Genomic DNA, 20,384 nt, shown 5'->3' on the forward strand with positions numbered 1-20,384 from the left:
ATCGCTTTGCAAAGGGCAGGGAGGATGCAGCGTTATGGAGAACACCGCCTCACAAACAACAACAGCTTCCCGGTGGTCCAGAATCTTCTTCACAGAGAAGGCGGCAGGCAGGAAGACTCCCTTCTTTGTGCCTGGAGTCCCACACTCAAGAGACAGCGGAAAGAGGATGAGGATGGGCAGGAGCGAAGTGCCTGAGCCTGGAGCTCCAAGCCAGGACCGGGGACAGCTCCCAATGGCTGGAGGGCAGCTGAGCAAGCAGCACAGTGCCAGCACCCACTGGCCACGGAGCTTCCCCTACCACTCACACCTGCCTTGGAGACAGGGGGCTGCCACTCACTACAAGGCCAGAACAAGAGCAGAGACAGGCTCTGTGGAGGTCCCAGGGTGGTGAGCGGAACCACAACAGAAAGGGCAAGTGCCAGAGCAGAAGGCTGAGATGGCTCAGGGGTTAAGAGTGCTTGCTGTGGAACATGAGGACCTGAGTTCGAATCTCTGTGCCCACATAAGACAGTTGGGTCTGGCTACACATGCCTGTAGCCCAGAGTTGTGGGGGCACAGAGACAGAAAGATCATGGGGACTTGCTGTCTAGACAACTGAGCCCAAAACCCGGCAAGGTCCGGGCTCAGTGGGACTATGTCTCAATGAAATGAGTAATAGAAACGGGGTGGGGGTAGCTGGTGTCCTCCTTTGGCCAGAGTGCATGCAGTCATCCTTACACAGAGACAGACAGACAGACAGACAGAGAGTGCAAACCAAACAGAAGACATTCCGTCATGAATCTGATGTTAAGACAGTGCCGCCAGGCGACCTCGGTAGAACTGCTCTGAATCCCCACACACCTCCCCTGTCTTTCTATCTCCTTTCTCCACTAATGGCAGCCTCGAGGAGACTCAGAAGAGGACAGGGAAGTCCTCTATGTGGGAACTGTCATGGGGTAAGGGTGGCTGCGTGCGAAAGGGTCTGGCACCCTAAGTGCTCAGAGCTGAGCAGTGTCACCACAGCAGACACTGCTGAGGAGCACATCCCCATTAAACCTACTGTACTCAAGTCTGCTAGAACCCAGAGGCAACTGAAATACAGCAGCCGGTGCATGCTGGCTAAGCCCCAGTGCACCATGCTCTGCAATGGTAATGGTGGCTTTTAAACTGAGCAACCAGCCAAGAAAAATGTGGCGGGATTTGAAGTCACCTTCCTAAGTAAGTCAAAGACACCAGTCTACGGCTGAGGAGGCAGCTCAGGTTGTAAAGCGCTTGCTGCCCAAGCAAGGAGCTGAGTTAGATCACCAGCACCTACACAAAAGGTGGGTGTGGTATCCATCTGCAACCCCAGGGCCAAGGCAGGAGAGGCAGGAGAATCCCTGGGGCTCAGGGGCCAACCAGTCTAGCCCACTCAGGAAGCTCCAGGACAATGAGAGACCCCATCTCTAAAACCAAAGTGAAGAAGCTGAGGAAGGGGTCCGCAGCTGTTCTTCGACCTCCACCTGCACACACTCACAGAGAAAGTGCTCAACTCAGCCCAGCATGGCCACACCAAGGACTGCTGTGTACTCGCAACCCATGCCCATACAAAGCCCGACTGCTAAAACCCGTGGACCCCATGGGTCACTGGGATGCCCTCTAGCAGGTGACCATCCAGACAGGGGCCCAGCCGGGCAGAGAGGTGAGAATCAGAGAGTGATGAGCTACGACAAATGATGAGGAATCACAAAGACGCATGGCCAAAATCAGGACCAAAGGCAGTCCAACAAGACACACAGGAAGGCCCGGCCCGGGAGGAGGTGGCAGGGACGCCAGGCAGTACCAGGAGGGCGAGGTGACCAGACAGGCACAGAAGGTGTCCACGGTGGGAAAAGATCTGGGCTGCCTTCGTGTAGAAATCCTAGCCCATCTAGCCCTAGATGGCATCAACCCTCACAGTGCCAAGGGGTCTCCACACGAGAACACTGATCACAGAACCTAGGAGATGGGCCCGCAGATGGGAGACCACGCAGACAAAAGGCAACAGGAAAGGGCGCCAGCAACACTTGCCATCCTGCTCCCTGCTAGAAACCTAAAACTGGATCTGGCAAGGTGGTGACTTGAGTGAAACCCAGAACCCAATAAAGGTGGAAAGAGTGAACTTGTAAGGTTGGCCTCTGGCCTTCACAGGTATGACGTGGCAGGCATGTGCTAGCACAAGAAGACAATAATAATAATAGTAATAATAATAATAATAATAAGCCTAAAGCTGCTCTACTGTGGTACAGCTTAATTCATAACAGTAAAAGCACAAACACACCTCTGCTTGATGAGATGCTTAAAATCAGCCGGACGGGAACCAGAATCTCAGGCATGGAGGCATGCCTCCCTCCTGAAGGTCACAGGCAATGCAAGCTCCGACAGGAGACAGCATGGCAGTGTCAGCCACCCATGCCCATCCACAGCACAACTATTCCAGAAGTGCAGCAGGAGGAGCTCGGTCACAGGCGTGAGGCACACTCTCTACCACCACAAATTCCTGTGACTTCATGGCCAGCAAACGAAAACCCCACAGCACACGTGCCACCAGCCTCTGCCGCCTCTACCGTGCAGTGCGCAGACGGCCCTTCTCCAGCATGCTCCCCACACACACACTGAGGGTCAGCAGAGTCATCCAGAGGAGGCATCACCCAGGCCTGATCATACCCAACAGAACATAAATGCCTCAAAGTCACCACTAAAACCCACCACAAGGGGCTGGAGAGCTGGCTTGGGGGTTAAGGGCACTTCCTAGTCTTGGGGAGGACTCGAGCAGACCTCCCAGCACTCGTGTCAGGAGGCTCACACCTGCCTGTAACTCCAGCTCTGGGAGATCTGACACCTCGGCCCTTGGATACCTCCATACATGCATGAACTGCCCCTTCCCCAGACTAAACATAACTAAAAATAAGCCTTTATAAAAGAGCATACACCATGAGTAGAAAATAGTCAGGGAGGAAAATCCAATGCCATGTCAGATTTTTAGTGTAAAATCTATAAAACTTGCTGTGAAAAATTAAAGACCATCTCAGTCAATGAGGGATGGTTAATGCCACTTATAAAACTAAACAACACCAAGATATGATTTCTCCCGAAAATGATCCATAAACTCCTGCAGCCTGAGTCGTACCCAGTAGCATTTCGTGGGAGGTGTAGTACCACATGGGGAGGCGTGGGGCCCCACAGATCTGCGGGAGCACTCACTTTATTTATTCATCTGTCCCAGGGGCGGAAGCCAGGGCCGTGGGTGTGGTAGGCAAGCATTCTGCTGGAGTAATCTTTGTGTGGGGGTGTGCAGCTGCCCGAGTAAGAGAAGCACAAAAAACTTTTCAAGATTTAATTTGTGTGTGTGCACACATGCACCACGCTTGTGTTGGAGTCCACAGAGGCCAAAAAAGAGTGATGGACCCCCTGGAGCTACAATTACAGGCCATTCCAGCATCCCAATGAAGCTGCTAGAACTGAACCTGCAGCCTCTGGAAAACAGCAGGAGTCGCAGCAGCTGAGCCAGCTCTCCAGCCTCTTTTTCTTCCTTTCAACTGTATTTATTTGTTTGTTTATTTACTAAGTGGGGCGGGCTCCATGACACACAGGCATCAGTCAGACGATTCCTTCCTAGTCAGTTCTCGCCTCCGCCTTTATGTGGGCTCCAGGGACTGAGGTCATCAGGCTTGACAGTGAGCAGCTTTACCACTGGGCCCCCTCACCAGCCCACTCACTCAGTTTCTTATGTGCGTCCTGAGGGTCACACTCAGATCCATTCACTTCACCCCTCAGCCATTTCTGCAACCCTTCCCGGGCAATTCTTCATGTTTTCTTTTGCAGTGGGGTCTTGCTAATTTGTTCACACTGGCCTTGAACTCACTCTGTAGACCATGCTGATCTAGGGCTGGTAGCTGAGCTCACAGGCCTGGGCCACCTCAGGCTAAAGAACTGTAAAGAACAATGGATCTGGGCTAGAGAGACGGCTCAGCTTAAGAACACTGGCTGCTCATCAGAGGATCTGGGTTCAATTCCCAGCAACCACACGGCAGCTCACAACTGTCTGTAACTCCAGTTCTCTCACACATACACACATGTAGGTGAAACACCAATGCAAAAAATAAAAAAAAAAAAAAAGGCCAACAGATCTGGAAGATTCCATGGACAGATATCAACACTTTATTTAATTTTTATTGTTGGTTTTTCGAGACAGGATTTCTCTGTGTAGTCCTGGCTGTCCTGGACTTGCTTTGTAGGCCATGCTGGCCTTGAACTCACAGAGATTCACCTGCTTCTGCCTCCTGAGTGCTGGGATTAAAGGTGTGTGCCACAGTGCCCAGCTCTATCTATCTATCTATCTATCTATCCATCCATCTATCTATCATTTGTTTGTTTGTTTGTTTGTTTGTTTGTTTTGGTCAGTGCTTATCTTAAAGTAGGAATTCAGACCAGATGACGTTGGCAGACAGACACAAGATGTTGATGATATAGATTCTACAGCAGCCTACCATGGACTGGCCAAAGGATGTTCCTTCTGCTAGCAGAGCCATTCAACATCATGGAGGATGGAACAAGCCCAGGCACCTGTTTCATATCACACTCTGAACCCAATTCCAGATGCCTGTCAAACACGAGCACAAAGGTAAAGCCATACAGTGCTCGGAGGAAGCTGTGAGATCCCTTTAATATCTGCCTGACTTCAGTCGGCAAAGACACTTAATCAAGAGGCCCAGAGTGCCGGCAGACAGAAGAATCGATACACTGGACTGCAATTAAAATGAAGAACGTCTGTTCACCTGCAGACACAGAGATGGTGACAAGCGCAGAGGCGAGCCACAGGTGAAGAGGGTCCTAGCCCCATGCAGGGGTCACACCCAGCGTCCAGAGTTCCTGCTCATCCCTAGGGAACCTCGAGAGGTTAAAGACCTGGAGTGTTGCCGTGAATCTAGAGAATGAGGAAGGCCCCATATTCCTGGCAGTGTGCAAGAGGCACCGTCACCTGGCACTTGGACGGCAGGTGGTCTGCTAAGCCAAGGAAGCCATGGCCACCCAAGGGCAGAGCTGTCGGCCACACACTCAGTGTTCCAATGCGTGCCCAAAAGTGAGTCATTCACATGGCAGAATGCTGATCTGCAATGGGGAAGTCTAGCAACCTCAGGTCCACACGACAACAGGGTTCTCGCTGAGGAGCAGGGCCTGGATGGCACCAGTGTCAGCCCACAGCTAGGCCACGCTAGAGTCGGAAGCGGTGAGAGGGAGGGGGAGCACAAGGCCACTGGGGCAGGCAGCAGCCTGCCGCAACCCCGCTGCCACTGCCGTGTGCACAAGTGGCCCTCAGCGCAAAGCTCACCACAGAGAAGATGGCCAAGCAAAGGCAGTGGACACGAGGGCCTACTGCCACGTTCCCAAATATTCCACAGCACCAGCCACACTGGGAAAGGCCAAAGGGCCTCTCAGGGTGTGTTCATCCACGGTCACAAGAGCAGCGAGTGAAAAAGCACTGGCAATGAGAACAGACCTCCAGAGCATAATGCTCTGTGACAAAAGTGAAGTGCTCAGACACTGTAGACCGGTGACATACATGCACATACACACACGTGCACACCAGACACAGGGAAGCTAACCAACAAGCACACACACACACACACACACACGCATGCGCACACTCGGGGAAGCTAACCAAGAAGCATGCACGCACACACACAGACACACACAGACACACACAGACACACACAGACACACACACACACACACACACACAGTAACCCTACGGAACCCTACATGGATACATGGATTTCCCTACATGGGTTAGCTAGGGAGACCTCAGCTATTCACGGCCCCACCTGACCCACATCCAGCATCATAGAGTGGGACAGGGTCTGTAGCCAGGGAGCCTGCCACTGCCATGGTGCACATCTGCAGACCAGGTCCTGCCCAGCACTGAGCACAGGAGTGCTGTCCCCTGTAGGAGGTCTCCAAGCAGAAAACTGGCAACGCTGGCACATTACGACAAACAAGAATTTGAGCTCATGGTCCTTCCCTTTATGTCTATGGAGCACAGGCATGTGGCCTCTGACCTCTCGACAGAGGTCCAGCAGGCAGGGAATCAAGTCACTCCAAAGCAAGTGCTGAGCAACGTAGCCTGGTGAGCCTCCGACCAGCACCACACCGCTCCCCAGCCTTCACCGACCCTTGGACATGGCACCCGCTTCCTGCCCACAGTCCTTCCGGGGCCACAGGAACCCACACGTGCCTTTGGTCTCCAGCTCTCTCACAGGAGCAGTCCGTGAATCATACAGTGCCACACACAGGAGGGACAAGTCATGACCCCACAGGTCATGAGTGGAGGGAAGCACACCAGGCTTCTGGGCTTCTGGTGGTGCACGCTCCACAGAGGAGGCCCAGAATCTCTCCTGTGCCTTGGGAGCTCACAGAAGTACTAAAAGAGGCAGGCACTGTGGGCAAGCCCGCTGCTGGCCTCTGGGAATGGATGACACGCTGGAGCCACTGCTGTGGGTGGCACTTCAGGGCACAGTGCCTGCCAGCTCGTGATCCTGCCACAGCAGAGGCCCTGAGACACTGGGTCTGTGGAGAATCCTGACTCAGACAACATTTCACAGGAAGGAACAAAGCTCAAAGGACAGACAGCCTTCACCTCCCAGGGAACTTACTCCGGGAACTTGCTTACAGCAACACAGGCAGAGCAGGTGTAAAGCACTCACTTCTCGGCGTGCAAAGCACTCGTCCCTCAGTGTGCAAAGTCCAGGGCTGGGGAGCCAGCTGAGCTGGTCAAGTGCTGGCCTGACAAGCATGAAGTCCTGAGTTAGAACCCAAGAACCCACATGAGAAAGCCATGTAGCGGTTCCTATTTGCATCCCTAGAGCTGGAGAGGCTGAGCCTGCAGAGTCTCGGGGACTCACCACAAAGTCAAGCTCCAGGCAAATGAGAGACAAGGGCAAGACAATTTGAGGGGTTCCAAGGCAGGACGTCACCATGACATCCAAATGGCCTCTGCAAGTACCATGTAAAAAGATGAAACTGGCCACCAAAGGCCCAGAAAGCCACCGCTTTCCAGTCCTGCTTTCTAGAATCTGTGTCCCTAGTGACTGCTCTCCTGAGGACCTTGGGCAACCAAATGGGGAAAGTGGAAGGCCTTCTTTCATTAAAAATAAAAATAAAAATCTTGCTTACATTCTATAAATATGATTCTGCAACTATGGTGTAGCATATTAGTGCACACTGGAAATAGCATGTCTCAAATAGGAAAATGGTTTGTGTTCACCCAGTGCCAGAAGCCAATTTTCAATTGCTTAAAATAGTCATGATATTTTACCAAGGTAATTATACTCTTAGCTATCAGTAACAATTAACTCCTTAGACTGGAGCCACTTAATAAAGGTCTCGAGACAAAATTGTGCATGCCAAGCCCTGTAAACTGAAATGTGAAGCAGGCGAAGAGGCCCCTTGGAGGGGATGCCAAGGCGGAGCACCACAGCCAGTTCCAGGGTCATGCAGATGGGCGCTGGACAGGACCCACATCATCCCCTCAGGGGGATGGGCTGGAGGTGCACAGAGGCAAGGACAGGCAGAGGTGGGCAGTCCTAGAGACTGAGCTCCTACGGAGCAGCGAAGAGTGGACACGCCCCACCACAGCTAAGCCAGGCAGGAGTCCAGGATGCCAGGCGCTTTGAAGTAGGCACCAGCAGGGGACATTATGCCGGGCCTATGAAATCAGGTGGCAACGCCCCTGGAGCCTCGCCAGACCAGCCTAATGAACAGTTGCATCATTCCGGCTGGCTAGCAAGTCAAATCCCTACATCCCAGACCCAGGGCCGGGAAGGCAATGGCTATTGATCCATTGCATCTCCCGGAGGGACAGCTGGTATAGATAATCAGTCAGTGTCGAGTAATCAATAGCCACCTTCCCACTCCATCAGAGTGAGGCCAGGAGTGCAGCAGAGGTCAGGGGGAGGCCAGTTTGGACCAGAGAGCCATCGGCTTTCATGTTCTGAGAGGAGAGCGGCAATTTCCTGACGTGGAGCCCTAGGAGGGGATGTCAAGGACAGAGGCACCCACACAGGACACCAGGCACAAGCCTCGCAGGATCTGTTCACAGAACCACGGTAGCTCAACAGGGGCCACACTGCATCAGCACTGTCGCCAGCCATCCCCACTGCCACCCAAGTCCCAAGTCAGAAAGGAAGCCAAGACGGCCACCAAGTTCACAGCAGCTCTGGTGACACAGCAGCGGCCACAGCAGCAACGGGACAAGCCAGCCCACAGGGATACACCGACCACTTGAGTGCACACACGTGGGAATGCTACAGAGCCCAGCCCACAAAAAAAAATGCCCGGACCATGTGGGGTACACGTGTCGGAACTCTACAACACACACCCAGATCATGCCACGGACTTCTCCAGAAGCAGGTGAAACAGCTATGGCCCCAGAGGGATTTCTCCAAGGAGCCAGAGCGTGTGGCAGATGGACAAACTATGGAACTCCAGGGGGCTGGCAGCTCCTCTGTCGGGCTGGCCGGCCGGGCAAGACAGGCTGGAAGCATGAAACGGGCATGTGCTGACTCAGTCTCCCCCGAACAATGCCCAGGCTCCACCTCCTGGGCCTGCACTGCAGAGCCTCCCTGGACAAGACAAAGACCTGGCTGCTGGGCTGGCAGGAGCGTCAGGAGGCGGCTGCACCAACATCTCCCCAGCGCACCAGGAGCACTTGGGGACCGTCCTGCTGAGCTGACTACTGCGGAGTCTGCGCTACGGTCCTGAGACAGCAGGGAGCAGTCAGGTTCCCAGCACCCGTCTCTTTTTATCACACAGTAAGTCTGGAGGTCCTGGGTCACAGGACGCAGGTCTATCAAGCAGACCCCCGCCCCGCCTACTCTCCGAGCTTTCCCACAGCCAGCTGTCTTCTCGTGCCACCAGCACAGGCAAAGCCTGCACCAGCACTGTGCTGAGCTGCCCACGGGCCAGCAGACCAGGATGGCCACCTCCTGCTGGCACCATGCACCTGCATGTTGGCATCACTGGCAGCTCCCTGACAGCCTTCTTCCCTGGACCGTGCCTCTTCGGGGACGGGGCCAGTTCTCCTCACATGCTCTGGTAAACAGTAAATCCTCTGGGTCTTTGCTTAAGCCTCACCTCCGACAGCTTCTCCCATGTCAGTGCGCACAGCAGTGTTTGTCTTTGTCAGGGCTGCTGAATGTACGGCTGAGCACCCTTCTGCTTTCCCACTGCACTGTCAAGCCTGAGGGCCGTGGCCACAGACTCCCATCACATGGGATTCACAATGACAGGTGCTGGGCAGCAAAGGATGATGCGGAGGCCATGCCAACAGCTGAGCATCTTCTCAGCCAAGGCACAATGCTGGGCCTAAGCTGCTATGAGACGACAGTCTAGCCACCTCTTTTCCAGGGCCACCTGCAGGGACCCTGGGGTCTGAAGAGAGGGCTCAGCCCTGCCCCTCAGGCTAACACAAATGCCAGATCTCCTTTTCACAAGACGCTGAGGGACTGGCACGGGGCTCTCAGGGGAAGCTGAGAAACTGAAGTGGGAAGTAGTAGAAGAATGGCTCGCTTTGGAGCAGAGTCCTAACTTGAAGTACCAGCAGCAAAGAGTCAGGTTTCCATCAGACGCCGCCAAGCACAGAGCTGGTCACACACGCCCTGGATCTTCTGGTACACCTACTTCCTAGGCCTCATGCCCACCACACCCCATCGAGGTGAGAGTGGGCCTCCACCCAGTAAGCTGGACTCCTACTGCTGAGTACCCTGGGACGAATCCAGCCTGTCCTTCCTTGTGCTCTGGAAGCCCAGAGTCCAGGAGATGCTCTCCACAACACTCATCAGGAGCCTCCATTCACACCTGAAGATACCACTGTGGCACACAACGTCAGGGAGCCCCCGAGACGGCAGGCTGAGAGAGGCTGGGTACCTGGAGAGCGCATCACTGTGCTGGGAAGCACAGCATCCGCTCTGTACACTGGGGACCAGCGGTCATGCTCGCTCTGCGCCAGGACAAGGCCCACTCCAGCTTCCTCTGCTGCTGCTGGCAACAAAGAGCGGGAGGGCTAGCCACCACTGAGAAAGGCCAGCCTACGGACCACTCCCCCGGAACGCTGCGCCAGCTCAGGTCAGTACATGGAAAGGCTGAATCTAGAAAACTGTTTTGGATTTTGTTTTGAGAGGGTCAAGGCTGGCCTTCAATTAACAATGTCCCTTCCTGCCTCAGTCTCCTAAGTTCTGGGATTACGGTTGCACACTGCTGCTCTGGGCACTGAACGACTCTTTCTGCCATTCAAAAGACTGTCCTCCAAGCTGGACTAAGTGGGCACAGCCTAACTGACCTGTTCCACTACAGCCTGGAGCTGGGGAAGGTCCGAACTGTGCCTGGCTTGTACACCAGGAGAAGTGGGATCCACGCTCAAGATGTGAGGACAGACCACAGGCAACAACTTCACAGAGGTCTAGATGAACATGGGCGGCCGAGAGAGGAGGCCAGGCATGGGCGTGCTGGGAGGGCTGTACCTTGGTCAGCAGGATGATGCGCTTCTGGAGCCTTCGAGCCAGCGCCTCGTGTGTCTCCCTCTTCTTCCTCTCCTCCAGCAGCTGCGCACTGACCTGCCGGACCTCATCCTGGAGCTGCTGCTGGGCCCTCTCCAGACCCCGGGCACTACAGGGAAGGGAAGAGGTTAGAGCCATGAGGCCTGACATGAACATCCCCAGGGCTGGGGCACATCCCCCATCGTGTACCCCACAGGGGCATCCTAAAATAGAGCTGCACGTGCAAACACCTCGCTGTCGCTTCCTCGCTCCTGAATAGCTACTCAGTGCCTTTCAGGAGGTTCTGGATTTCAAAGACGCCCAGGGTGATCCCAGAACACGGCGCGAGGGGGAGGGAAGTGCAACTCCACACACAATGGGAAAGATTGTCAGCCACAGGCGCTTCAGGACGGCACTTCTGAATGAGCTAAATTGCCAGCGCAAGCACTTCCCATGTGAGTCACAGTCGGCACAGATGTGCAGCACAGAGTGGGTGCAGAGAACAGCCACCCCCCACCACCACCAAACAGGCACTGGGCCTGAAGACTTTCTGAAGGAGAAAGTCCTGCCTCACATGAGGTGCTAGGCCTGCCATGTGATGACAGATATCAGGACAGGCCCAGGCAATGGCATCTGACCTCCCCTGTATTCCCTGTCTCTATTTATACATGTATGCATGTACGTGGTTTTGCAGTATAAAGGACTGAAGCCAAAGCCTCAGGCACACTAAGCAAGACCTCTGTCACTGAACCATGCTGTCAGCCTCTCATTGGGGGACTCTAGCCAGCTGCTCTACCATTGAGCCACACCCTAGCCCCTCACTGGGGGATTCTAGGCAGGAGCTCTACCACTAAGCCGCACTCCAGCCCCTCACTGGGGGATTCTAGGCAGGGGCTCTACCACTGAGCCACACCCAGCCCCTCACACCCCAGCCCCTCACTGGGGAATTCTAGGCAGGTGCTCTATCACTGAGCCACACCCCAGCCCCTCACACCCTAGCCCCTCACTGGGGAATTCTAGGCAGGTGCTCTACCACTGAGCTACACCCCAGCCCCTCAGTGAGGGATTCTAGGCAGGTACTTAACCACTGAGCCACACCCCAGCCCCTCACTGAGGGATTCTAGGCAGGGGCTCTACCACTTAAGACACACCATCAGCCCTCTTTTGAGTTTTTATTTTAAGACAAGCCCTCACTAACTTTTCAAGAACTCGCGACTGTAATCTCATTCCATTCTCCTGAGAAACCAGAGTTGCAGGTTGTGCCACCAAGCCTGGCTTCCTTTTACAACATCTGCTCTCCTATTGCATCCATGTGGCCTCCTTGACTCAGTCGCATTGTCCTAATAGCCTCACAACTTGGCCAATTTTCTCTGCGAACATTAGAGGCCCAGCTCTCTGGACTGAGGTCCTTAGCCACTCCCAGCCTGACCTCAAGATGTTGGCAAAGACCCTTGGAAAGTACCTTACTACATCCCACCAGTCCCACGGCTGCCCAGTGCAGCCTCTGTTGCCACTGGTCCTTCAGGGAACATGGCAAGACCCAGAACAGCAAGGGCACCAATCTCGTCAGGTATCCAAACAATAACCCCCTCTCCCGTGCCCTGGGCTGAAGCCCATCTTGTAAGTGTGCCTGGAGAAGAACAAAGAGATGAGACAATAGGAGCAGGCGGGAAAGGACCAACCAACGCCACCAACCAAGATGGCACTCTGCAGGCTAGTGATGAAGTGACAAGACAAGAGGAGCGTGCTGTGTTCCCTGCCAACAGCAGAGACCTCTTCCCGAAGGGAATCCCCGAAGTCCTCACAGGCTGACACATGTGGGTAGGGTGATAGTTCAGTTGATAAAGTGCTTGTCTCACAGAACAGGCACCAGGGTTTGGATGCCCAGCACCCACCCAATAAATGGGCCATCGTAGAGCACAGCTGCAGGCCACTGATGTCGAGAAAGATGTGAGGCGGAGACAGGCAGCTAGACCCTGCGAGCATGCTGGCCGGCTCTCTGGACGACCTGATCATGCCCCAGGCCAATGAGACCCTGTCTAAGCCGAGGGCAGACGGCGGAGGCTACACACTTGCCTTCCACATATGCGCCATGCAGATGTAGACCCACAGACATGGCCAGGCAGATGGGCACACACGCACATGCACGCACGCACACACACACACACACAACACACACACAGGGCATCAGGATTTCTGTTACCAGCTGATGTGTGTGATACCAGTGCAAAGTGACCGTGACCAGAACACTGAAGCTACTTTGAAAACGTGCAGACTGGGGGTGGGCCTATGAGAGGCACCTGCAGCTCAGATTACTCCTGCAACCAATTATTTTTGTTTGCTTTGATTACACAATTTCAAGAAAACCTGAATTCGCAAGGGTGGCGGATAACGCTTTTGTCAGGTAGACGCCCCTGCAAATATGTCTATTTCACATCTGACTGAATACAGGATTTTGTAAATTATAACTCAGTAAAATCATTTAAACAGCTGAAGTGTAATTTGAAAGTGAATGAAAGTCACACATTTATGAAACTTCAGCAGAGGCCTGTGAGGCTCCTGGTCTTGCGAGGCATCACCAGGAACCCTGCTCTGGGCCACCAACATGAGCACAGAGGACAGAGCCAACCAACCACGCGACATCGAGGACACTGGCTCGGCTTCCACGCAATCTCAGCATGCCCAGCGCTGTCCCCTAGCCTGACTGAGAAGCAGCCCACTGCCACCTGCACCCTAGGTACGTCACAGCCCCAAAGGCAAGACAAGAGCAAATATTCACGGGAAACAGACGTATAAAGAGGCTATTTTGAGTTCCAGTTCAATTGAAAACTATTCATAGACCAATTTAATAATCAAGGACTGTGAAATCGACTCTTGAATCGTTGAATTCAGGTGGGGAGGTTCTCAAGCGCCTTAAATCACTGCTCCAAAGTGGGTAATTTAATTAGAGGGGCAGCATTCGCTCTGCTACGTAAGAGCCAAGCACAGAGACAGATGCATGGCAAGGCAACTTTTCAGGTGACACGGCACACACAGGCAGGGTGGGACTGGGGGCTTGGGACCACTCTGTTAAACAGTCCTCGGCACAGCATTCAGGGGAGCCTTGCAGGAAGACTGTCAAAGCCAAGGCTGGAGTTTGGGGACACCGCTCCCCTTGCAGCTTCAGGGTCCACCCAGCTCAGATGCAAACCAACCCAAGGGCATGCCCAAGCAGCCACTTTGCTAGGACTTTGAGCATCAAGGCTCACTGTAACAGAACCAGGCAGCAGGACTGGACAGCGAGACTGCTGTCTCTTGATCTGTGCCTGCTGCTGACCTCCACCCTGCAGCTAGGCTCTGCGACCTAAGGAAGGCAGGCACAGGTACACAGACAGCTCTGCACCTAGGTCACCCTGTGGAACGCCTCACACACCACAGGAATGGGTAGAGTCTTATGGGTATGGAGGAAACCTGAGTTGGAAAATTTCAGATTGGGAAGAAAATGCTTTGCCTGCCCCTTCCCAAGAAGAAAGTGTCCCCTCAGGAATCTTAGGTATGTAACCCAAGGCTTCACACAAGCCAGGAAGGCACTCTACCACTGAGCTACAGCCCCACCCACATCCCTCATTCATTCCCACAGCCCCCTCCCTCTATGCCCACCTGTGCAGACCAGAGATCTAGTCCGCATGCTTCCCTCAAGCTCTCTCCACTTTCTGTTTTTGAGACAGTCTCTCTCTCTCTCTATCCAGGTTAGAAAGCAAGTGAACCCTGGAAACTGCCTGTCTCTGCCTAACAGAGATGCAGCATTGTGCACAGCTCTTTGTGGGTTCCGGGGACCCAAATTCAGGTCTGCATGCTTGTATAGCAGGTGCTTTATTGGTAAGCCATCTCCCCAGTCCCCAGACTGTGTCTTAAGAACAAGACACATTTCATCCACCCTGGAGGGCAAAACTAGACGTCAGAGGAATGCACAGTCCTACAGATGAGGCCAGGCAGCAGGCAGGTATGCAGACCAGACCACAGCAGGCCCAAAGGCTGCTCCCAGGCAGAAGAGGTCCCCAGGTTTCCTACAGGACAGGGCCAGACTAAACTGCAGTTCAGAGCCTGGGGTAGCAAGGGCATTCCAGAGCATTTGCAGAGCTTTAATGAAGTCCTAAGCACAAAGATGGTTTCCTCCCAGCTCCCCTCTCTCTCTTTCCCCACACATACACACAGAGAAACACACACCTGCATGGCTTGCTAGCATAAGGTGCTGCAAACCAGCAGGCATCAAACACCACCCAGGCGACTGCAGGGGAAGGAACAGCTCACATAAACCTTCTGAGACTTCAGGACACTGGTGTCCGAGCAGAGAGAGCGCTGAGCGGGGTCCAGGCCTAGGAAGAGGGCTGCCTGCAAGGGCTGGTAGCAGAGTGCAGCAGACATCCCAGACCTCTTCCAGAGGGTGTGGGAGGAAGAGTGTGTGGAAGGAGGCAGATGGGAAGACCTCAGGTGAGCCAGCAGGCACCAGTCCCTGCACATTCCTTTGGCACCTGCGGCAGGCTAGCTAGGTGCCAGCTGGCATGGCAGACATGGGCTGCAGGTCCATGCACCATAGAGCCAAGGCACTGCTACCTACCTGGCTACAGCAGAGGACAAAACCAGCGAAGAAAGGAGTGCCTTGGTCCATGGAGAGGAGAGTGGAGTGAACTAGATGCCCACAGGCCCAGGGAAGGCAGATGTACGGGGCATTCACATGCCCACTACGTGTGCCACACTCACACTGTGTAGCCAGGAGGCAGTGAAAAATCTGAGGGACGAGAGCAAGGGGAAGAAGAAAAAAACCCTCAAGAGGAAAAGAGAAAAGGACACAAAAGCTGTCCAGATGCTCCTTGGGCTACAGAGGTGAGCAGAAGGCAGGATGGTATTGGAGGGGCAGGGGCTAGAAATGCTGGGCTCTGCTTAGAAATGGGAAAGAGTGTGAGAGCAGGCTGGTTGCATGGAGGGAACAGGTTGGCAAACTCCAAGCGCGGGTCCCACAGACAGGGCTAGGGCCTGCAGACAAAGCATTACATACAAGGGGCAGCAATACAATGTCCCAAGAGGCTCTGGACATGCACAGCCAGGCTTCTCAAGCCACACCCACCAGACAGGCCTAGACACTCAGGTACGGCAGGATGTGATACTGGGATCCTAAAGCTGATTTGGACCTCAAAATGAAAGGGGACTCTGCCAGTGGGCTCATAGCTCTGTGAGAACCCCAATGGCTGGAAGGAGCTGAGCAAGCTCATCCCAGCACAGACCCCGTCAGCTCTTGGGACTGCTGGTGCTCTCCACCACCCTTGCCCCCAGGGATTCTTTCCATTCAACTCCAGCCTTTCTTCCAAGGAAGAGAAGAGAAAACTCATAAAATATTAAAGCTCTTGCTCCACGCACACTGAACTCTGAGGGCAGCGGCATTTCCATGAACCTCTGGGGCTTCAGAACGAAGCTCTTGGTGCTTCAAGGAGAAGTTGAGCGTGTTTATTGATCGCTGCCTTTCTGAGGCAGCATCTGCTGAGAGAATGAGCCCAAGCCTTTGAGAGCCATCTTTGGATGTGGCAGGCCACTGCCGCTCACTTTCATGTGAGGTTCGTCAGAAACCCATGCCTAAGAATATCTACTTTCAAGGAACCAGGCCGGGCCAGGAGACATTGCAGAGCGGCAGGAGACATTTTAACAACCTTCTCCAAGACAATGCTGCCTCCAGCTTTTCCTTGCCTGACCCAGCATTCCACACAGCCTGGGGCCTGCCTTCCCCAGGTCAAACCCAGCACCCCCACTCATGCAGCAAGAGAAGTATACCTGCATCAGCAGATGCTATGGGGCCCCAAACACTATGGTACCACAGAGCAGCTCTGAGAAAGAGCCACCTGTGACCCTAGCATGTAGGAGGCGGAGGCAGGTCAGAATTCAAGCTCATCCTCGCCTATGTAGCAAATTGCAGGTAAGCCTGGAATGCATGAGACCCTGTCTGAAAAATAAAATAAGAAGATGGGCATGGTGACACCACCTGTAACCCCTCCAAAGACAATTGAGTCTCAGTGAGTTCGACACGAGCCTGGTCTACAGAGCTAGTTCCAGGACAGCCAGGGCTCCACTGAAAACAACAACTCTGACGTGTGTCATCTCTGCTGAGGACTGAAGGGGACTGTGAAGCCCCAGTCCCAACATGACAGTGTTGGGAGGAACCTGGACATGAGGAGAGAGCTCTTCTGATGGGGGCGTAGAGAAGACCTGAGCTGAGGCCAAGCAGACAGCCCTCTTCAGCCGCTCAACTGCCAGCCCTGCAGCCTCAACGGCCCAGCTCCAGGGCCATTGCTGCTTAGAAGCCCTACCTACGGCAGAGCCATGACAGGAGCCCAAACTCCGTGAGACAGCCCCTGTTCTGTAACACTTGAGGACAGGTGTCACACAAAGAGCTGGTTCAGCACCTTTGCGGTCCCAACCCAAAGCAATCCCAACAGCAGTGGTCTCCTCCGGGTTACAATAATGGGGTCGCATGGTGAGGGGTTTTTTGTAATTCATGTCTTTCACGAAGCTGAGAAAACACCATTTTCTTCACACCCTACTGCACCTTTATTCTTGGCAGGCTGGGGAGCACAGATCAAAACCTGCTCACACAGATGATTTCTAACCGCGAGCTGTGGTGGCTGAGTCAATGCAGACCTAAGTCGCTGAGTCACACTGCGAGCCCCTGCGGCTGCAGCAGGACACTGGATGCTTGCCCTCCCTGCCTCCCTCCGGGCACGAGGCCTGGCAGAGCCTACAGCACTGACCTGAAACACACCAGGTCAGGTGGAGCCACACCATCACCAGGTGCCGACGCCATGTGCACAGAGCAGGAACTGATCAGCATGCCCCTGCTTCCTCCCTCCCAGCCCACTGGGGAATCTCTAGAAGCTGAAGGAAAACTCCAGAAATCTACTTGCGCACACAGAGGCCCCAGGATGACAGGGAGCGGGCCAGCTGGTCAGCCAAAAAATTAGCCCTGTAGTCCGCACCAGGCCCCCTTTCTAAGCCCAGGAGACAGCCACCCATGTCATTAGGGAAAGCCTTGACAGAGCCTATGGGGCTCGGGATGTAGTAGTCAGCCTCCAGTCAGACAGGGAACATTATGGTGCTCCCGGACAGTGACAGAGATCATGAGGGAAGGGGTCTGTCTGCCAATAGAGCTTTGAAAGTGACACAGATGCTTAGGCCAGGGTACAGACACACAGAAGGGGGAGCAGGGCATGCTGGGGGGACGTGTCTTCCCTTCTGAGAAGACACCACAGGAGCAGACAGAGGAGAAAGGTGTGAGCTTTACAAAAGACAAAGAAACAGAAGGGAAGCAACCGGAAAGCTCGCACCCAAGGCCACCTAGGTAGAAAGGCTGCTTGGTAGGAGTCTCCCAACAGGCTAAGTCAGCACCCAGGAGGACCCTCCAGACAGTCAATACGGCTGACTCCAGGTGATTCGGGCTTATTTTTGGAAGGCGTGGCCTTCAGGGGAAAAAATAAAACCAACAAACAGACATTTTAAACAGAAGGTGTGGAAGAAGTACGTCCATGCTAGCCTGATCCACCCCCACTCCCCACATACCCCACACCCCAGCCAGGGGTGAAGGAAGGCCATGTGCTCCTCCATCCCTGTCGTATCCTGGATGCCGCTGTTTGTCTACTCCCAAACGTCCTAGAACAGTTTTTCATTTCTGAAAGACTTCCAACAAAGACAACAAAGGCCCCAGCACCAAGCAGAGTACCCACGGTGCCACCAGCAGCAGGGCGAGGCTGCCACACCTATATTACTGAGTCTGCAGGCAGAGGTGGGGTGTTCTGTCCGGTCCTGTCCGCACTCTGCTAGTGAAAGGATGCTCCTGGCACACTCTTGGGAGGTCTCCAATGACTGAGGGCAGTCGGATGTAGAGCAAGCCTCGGGAGGCCGTCTTGGCACATCTAGCCCGAGCCACAAGGTGGTTTTAGAATTTGTAGGAGAGGCAAGGATCAGAAGTACAGGAGACAACAGGCAGGCCCGCCCTGGCTCCTACAGTGGGGTGGCCTGAGGCAAACTCAAAAGGGGCGTCCTTGACAACAGGGCTCAGGGTGGAACACAGCTGTCTGTATTTCCGTCAATTCCATTTCTTAAAAACTTCTGATATTATAACACATTTTTTTCTGACACCCACTCAACCCCCCTCCAAAATCACAAAACTGCCAAACTGGTAGGGACAAAGCAGAAACTAGGGAAAGCAGAAATTTAAATAATTACCAAACACAGGCCCAGCCGAGGAGGGTGGGGAGGAAGCAGCCCGGTCTCTGGTCACTGCCTCTGATGAGTGCTGTTCCTAACATCTCATCAATTTCAATTGGCAAATTCAATCTGCATTCCATGATAACAGAGGCTGCCAGTAAATACTCATCTGGCCTTGAGATGTGAGAAGGAAAGCGCCTCTCACAATTTCTGTTCACTCTGGACCATAAAGAATAATCCAGTCTGACTCACGGGCGCCAGGCTACAACCTCCCAGGTGGGGCAGAGCTCACCGAGAACCACTGAGTCCCGGCTGAAGATGAGGAGATCAGAGGGCAGGTCACCCTCCAGGCCTTGCTGAGCAGCCTGTGTGTGCCCTCTACCAAGCTTATGAGATAAAGGTGTAAGCAGATAACTCAGACAGCTAGAGGACTGAGGACGTGGCTATATAGCACAGCACTTGGCTGCTTACTCATGAGGCCCCTGGTATTCTCTGTAGCACTGAAGACGGCAATGAAAAACCAGAAGTTAGAAATGGCTCAGCAAGGGGTACTTAGGTACCTCTTATAGAGAACCTAAGTTCCTTTCCCAGCACCCATCACTATAGCCTTCCAGCTCCAGGAGACCCACCCACTGTCACCATCCCCTGCCCTCCCTTGCCCTCCTCTGCCCTCCCCTGGCCTCCCCTGGCCTCCTCTGGCCTCCCCTGCCCTCCACTACCCTCTCCTGCCCTCCCTTGGCCTCGGCTACCCTCCCCTGGCCTCTACTACCCTCCACTGCCCTCTGCTGCCCTCCTCTGGCCTCCACTGCCCTCCTCTGGCCTCCACTATCTTCCTCTGGCCTCCTCTAGCTTTCCCTGCCTATCTCTGCCCTCCGCTGGCCTTCACTGACCCCTGCTGGCCTCCACGGGCATCTGCACTCATGAAACAAGTAATTAAAATGAAATAATACAACATTTGAAAAGGCCAAAGAAGAAGTGATGAGTGACACAGGTGTGTGTCAGGTATGGAGGGCCTTTGCCCCTCTTGTGTCTCAGAAGGTCTCTTCGGAGGGAGTTTGGTGGACATTGTCAGAGCTGGAGAGCTAGTAAGGAGGGAACGGGAGTGCCATCCCCATCACCAGCCCACTCTACCTGCACTACCATCTGTGCCAACAAGTCTTGGGGGGGGGGGATTCTCCTATACAGGCTAAAGGAGGAACAGGGGGACAAAAGGGACCACCTGGAGCTGAGGCAAGCCCCCATCACCAGCACCAGGCTGGCTAGACTGCTCCTGTGCTAGCACTGCTGGGCCTCTTTCCCTCATTTCCTCCCTCTTGGCAGCACCTCAGGCCGCCTTGGGGTACTCCTCCAGTCACATCACCCCAGGCCAGTGGAGCCCCAGGATATCACCCATACACAACAGCACAGAGTGCATCAACAGAGGGCAGGCCTGGGGAGGTGGGAAGCACTCAACCCTACCATGACGGCCTGTGTCATCCAAGGACACATGGCTGTCAGCGGGAGCCTGGAGCTGTGTGGAGAGCCCTTTAAGATGGCCTGGTAGGAGGCAGCAGATCTCTCAGGAGCACACCCTCACCTCGGACTGTAAGACTGCTCTCTGTCCCCGTCTCTGCTTCCCGGCCTCTG

The 20,384-nt window shown here is 54.2% G+C and overlaps 1 protein-coding gene across 3 annotated transcripts in view; it reads right to left on the bottom strand.

Moving 5' to 3' along the window:
- The window catches only part of Mad1l1 (mitotic arrest deficient 1 like 1), a 296,488-nt gene that overhangs the window by 168,016 nt on the left and 108,088 nt on the right, over positions 1-20,384 (bottom strand). For all 3 annotated transcript variants that reach the window (XM_060368003.1, XM_060368004.1, XM_060368005.1), the window contains one exon: positions 10,515-10,659. In XM_060368003.1, the coding sequence (XP_060223986.1) occupies positions 10,515-10,659 (145 nt within the window). The remainder of the gene's footprint in view (positions 1-10,514; positions 10,660-20,384) is intronic.

This window comes from Meriones unguiculatus, chromosome 15 (genome assembly GCF_030254825.1).
Source record: "Meriones unguiculatus strain TT.TT164.6M chromosome 15, Bangor_MerUng_6.1, whole genome shotgun sequence".
NCBI lineage: Eukaryota > Metazoa > Chordata > Mammalia > Rodentia > Muridae > Meriones > Meriones unguiculatus.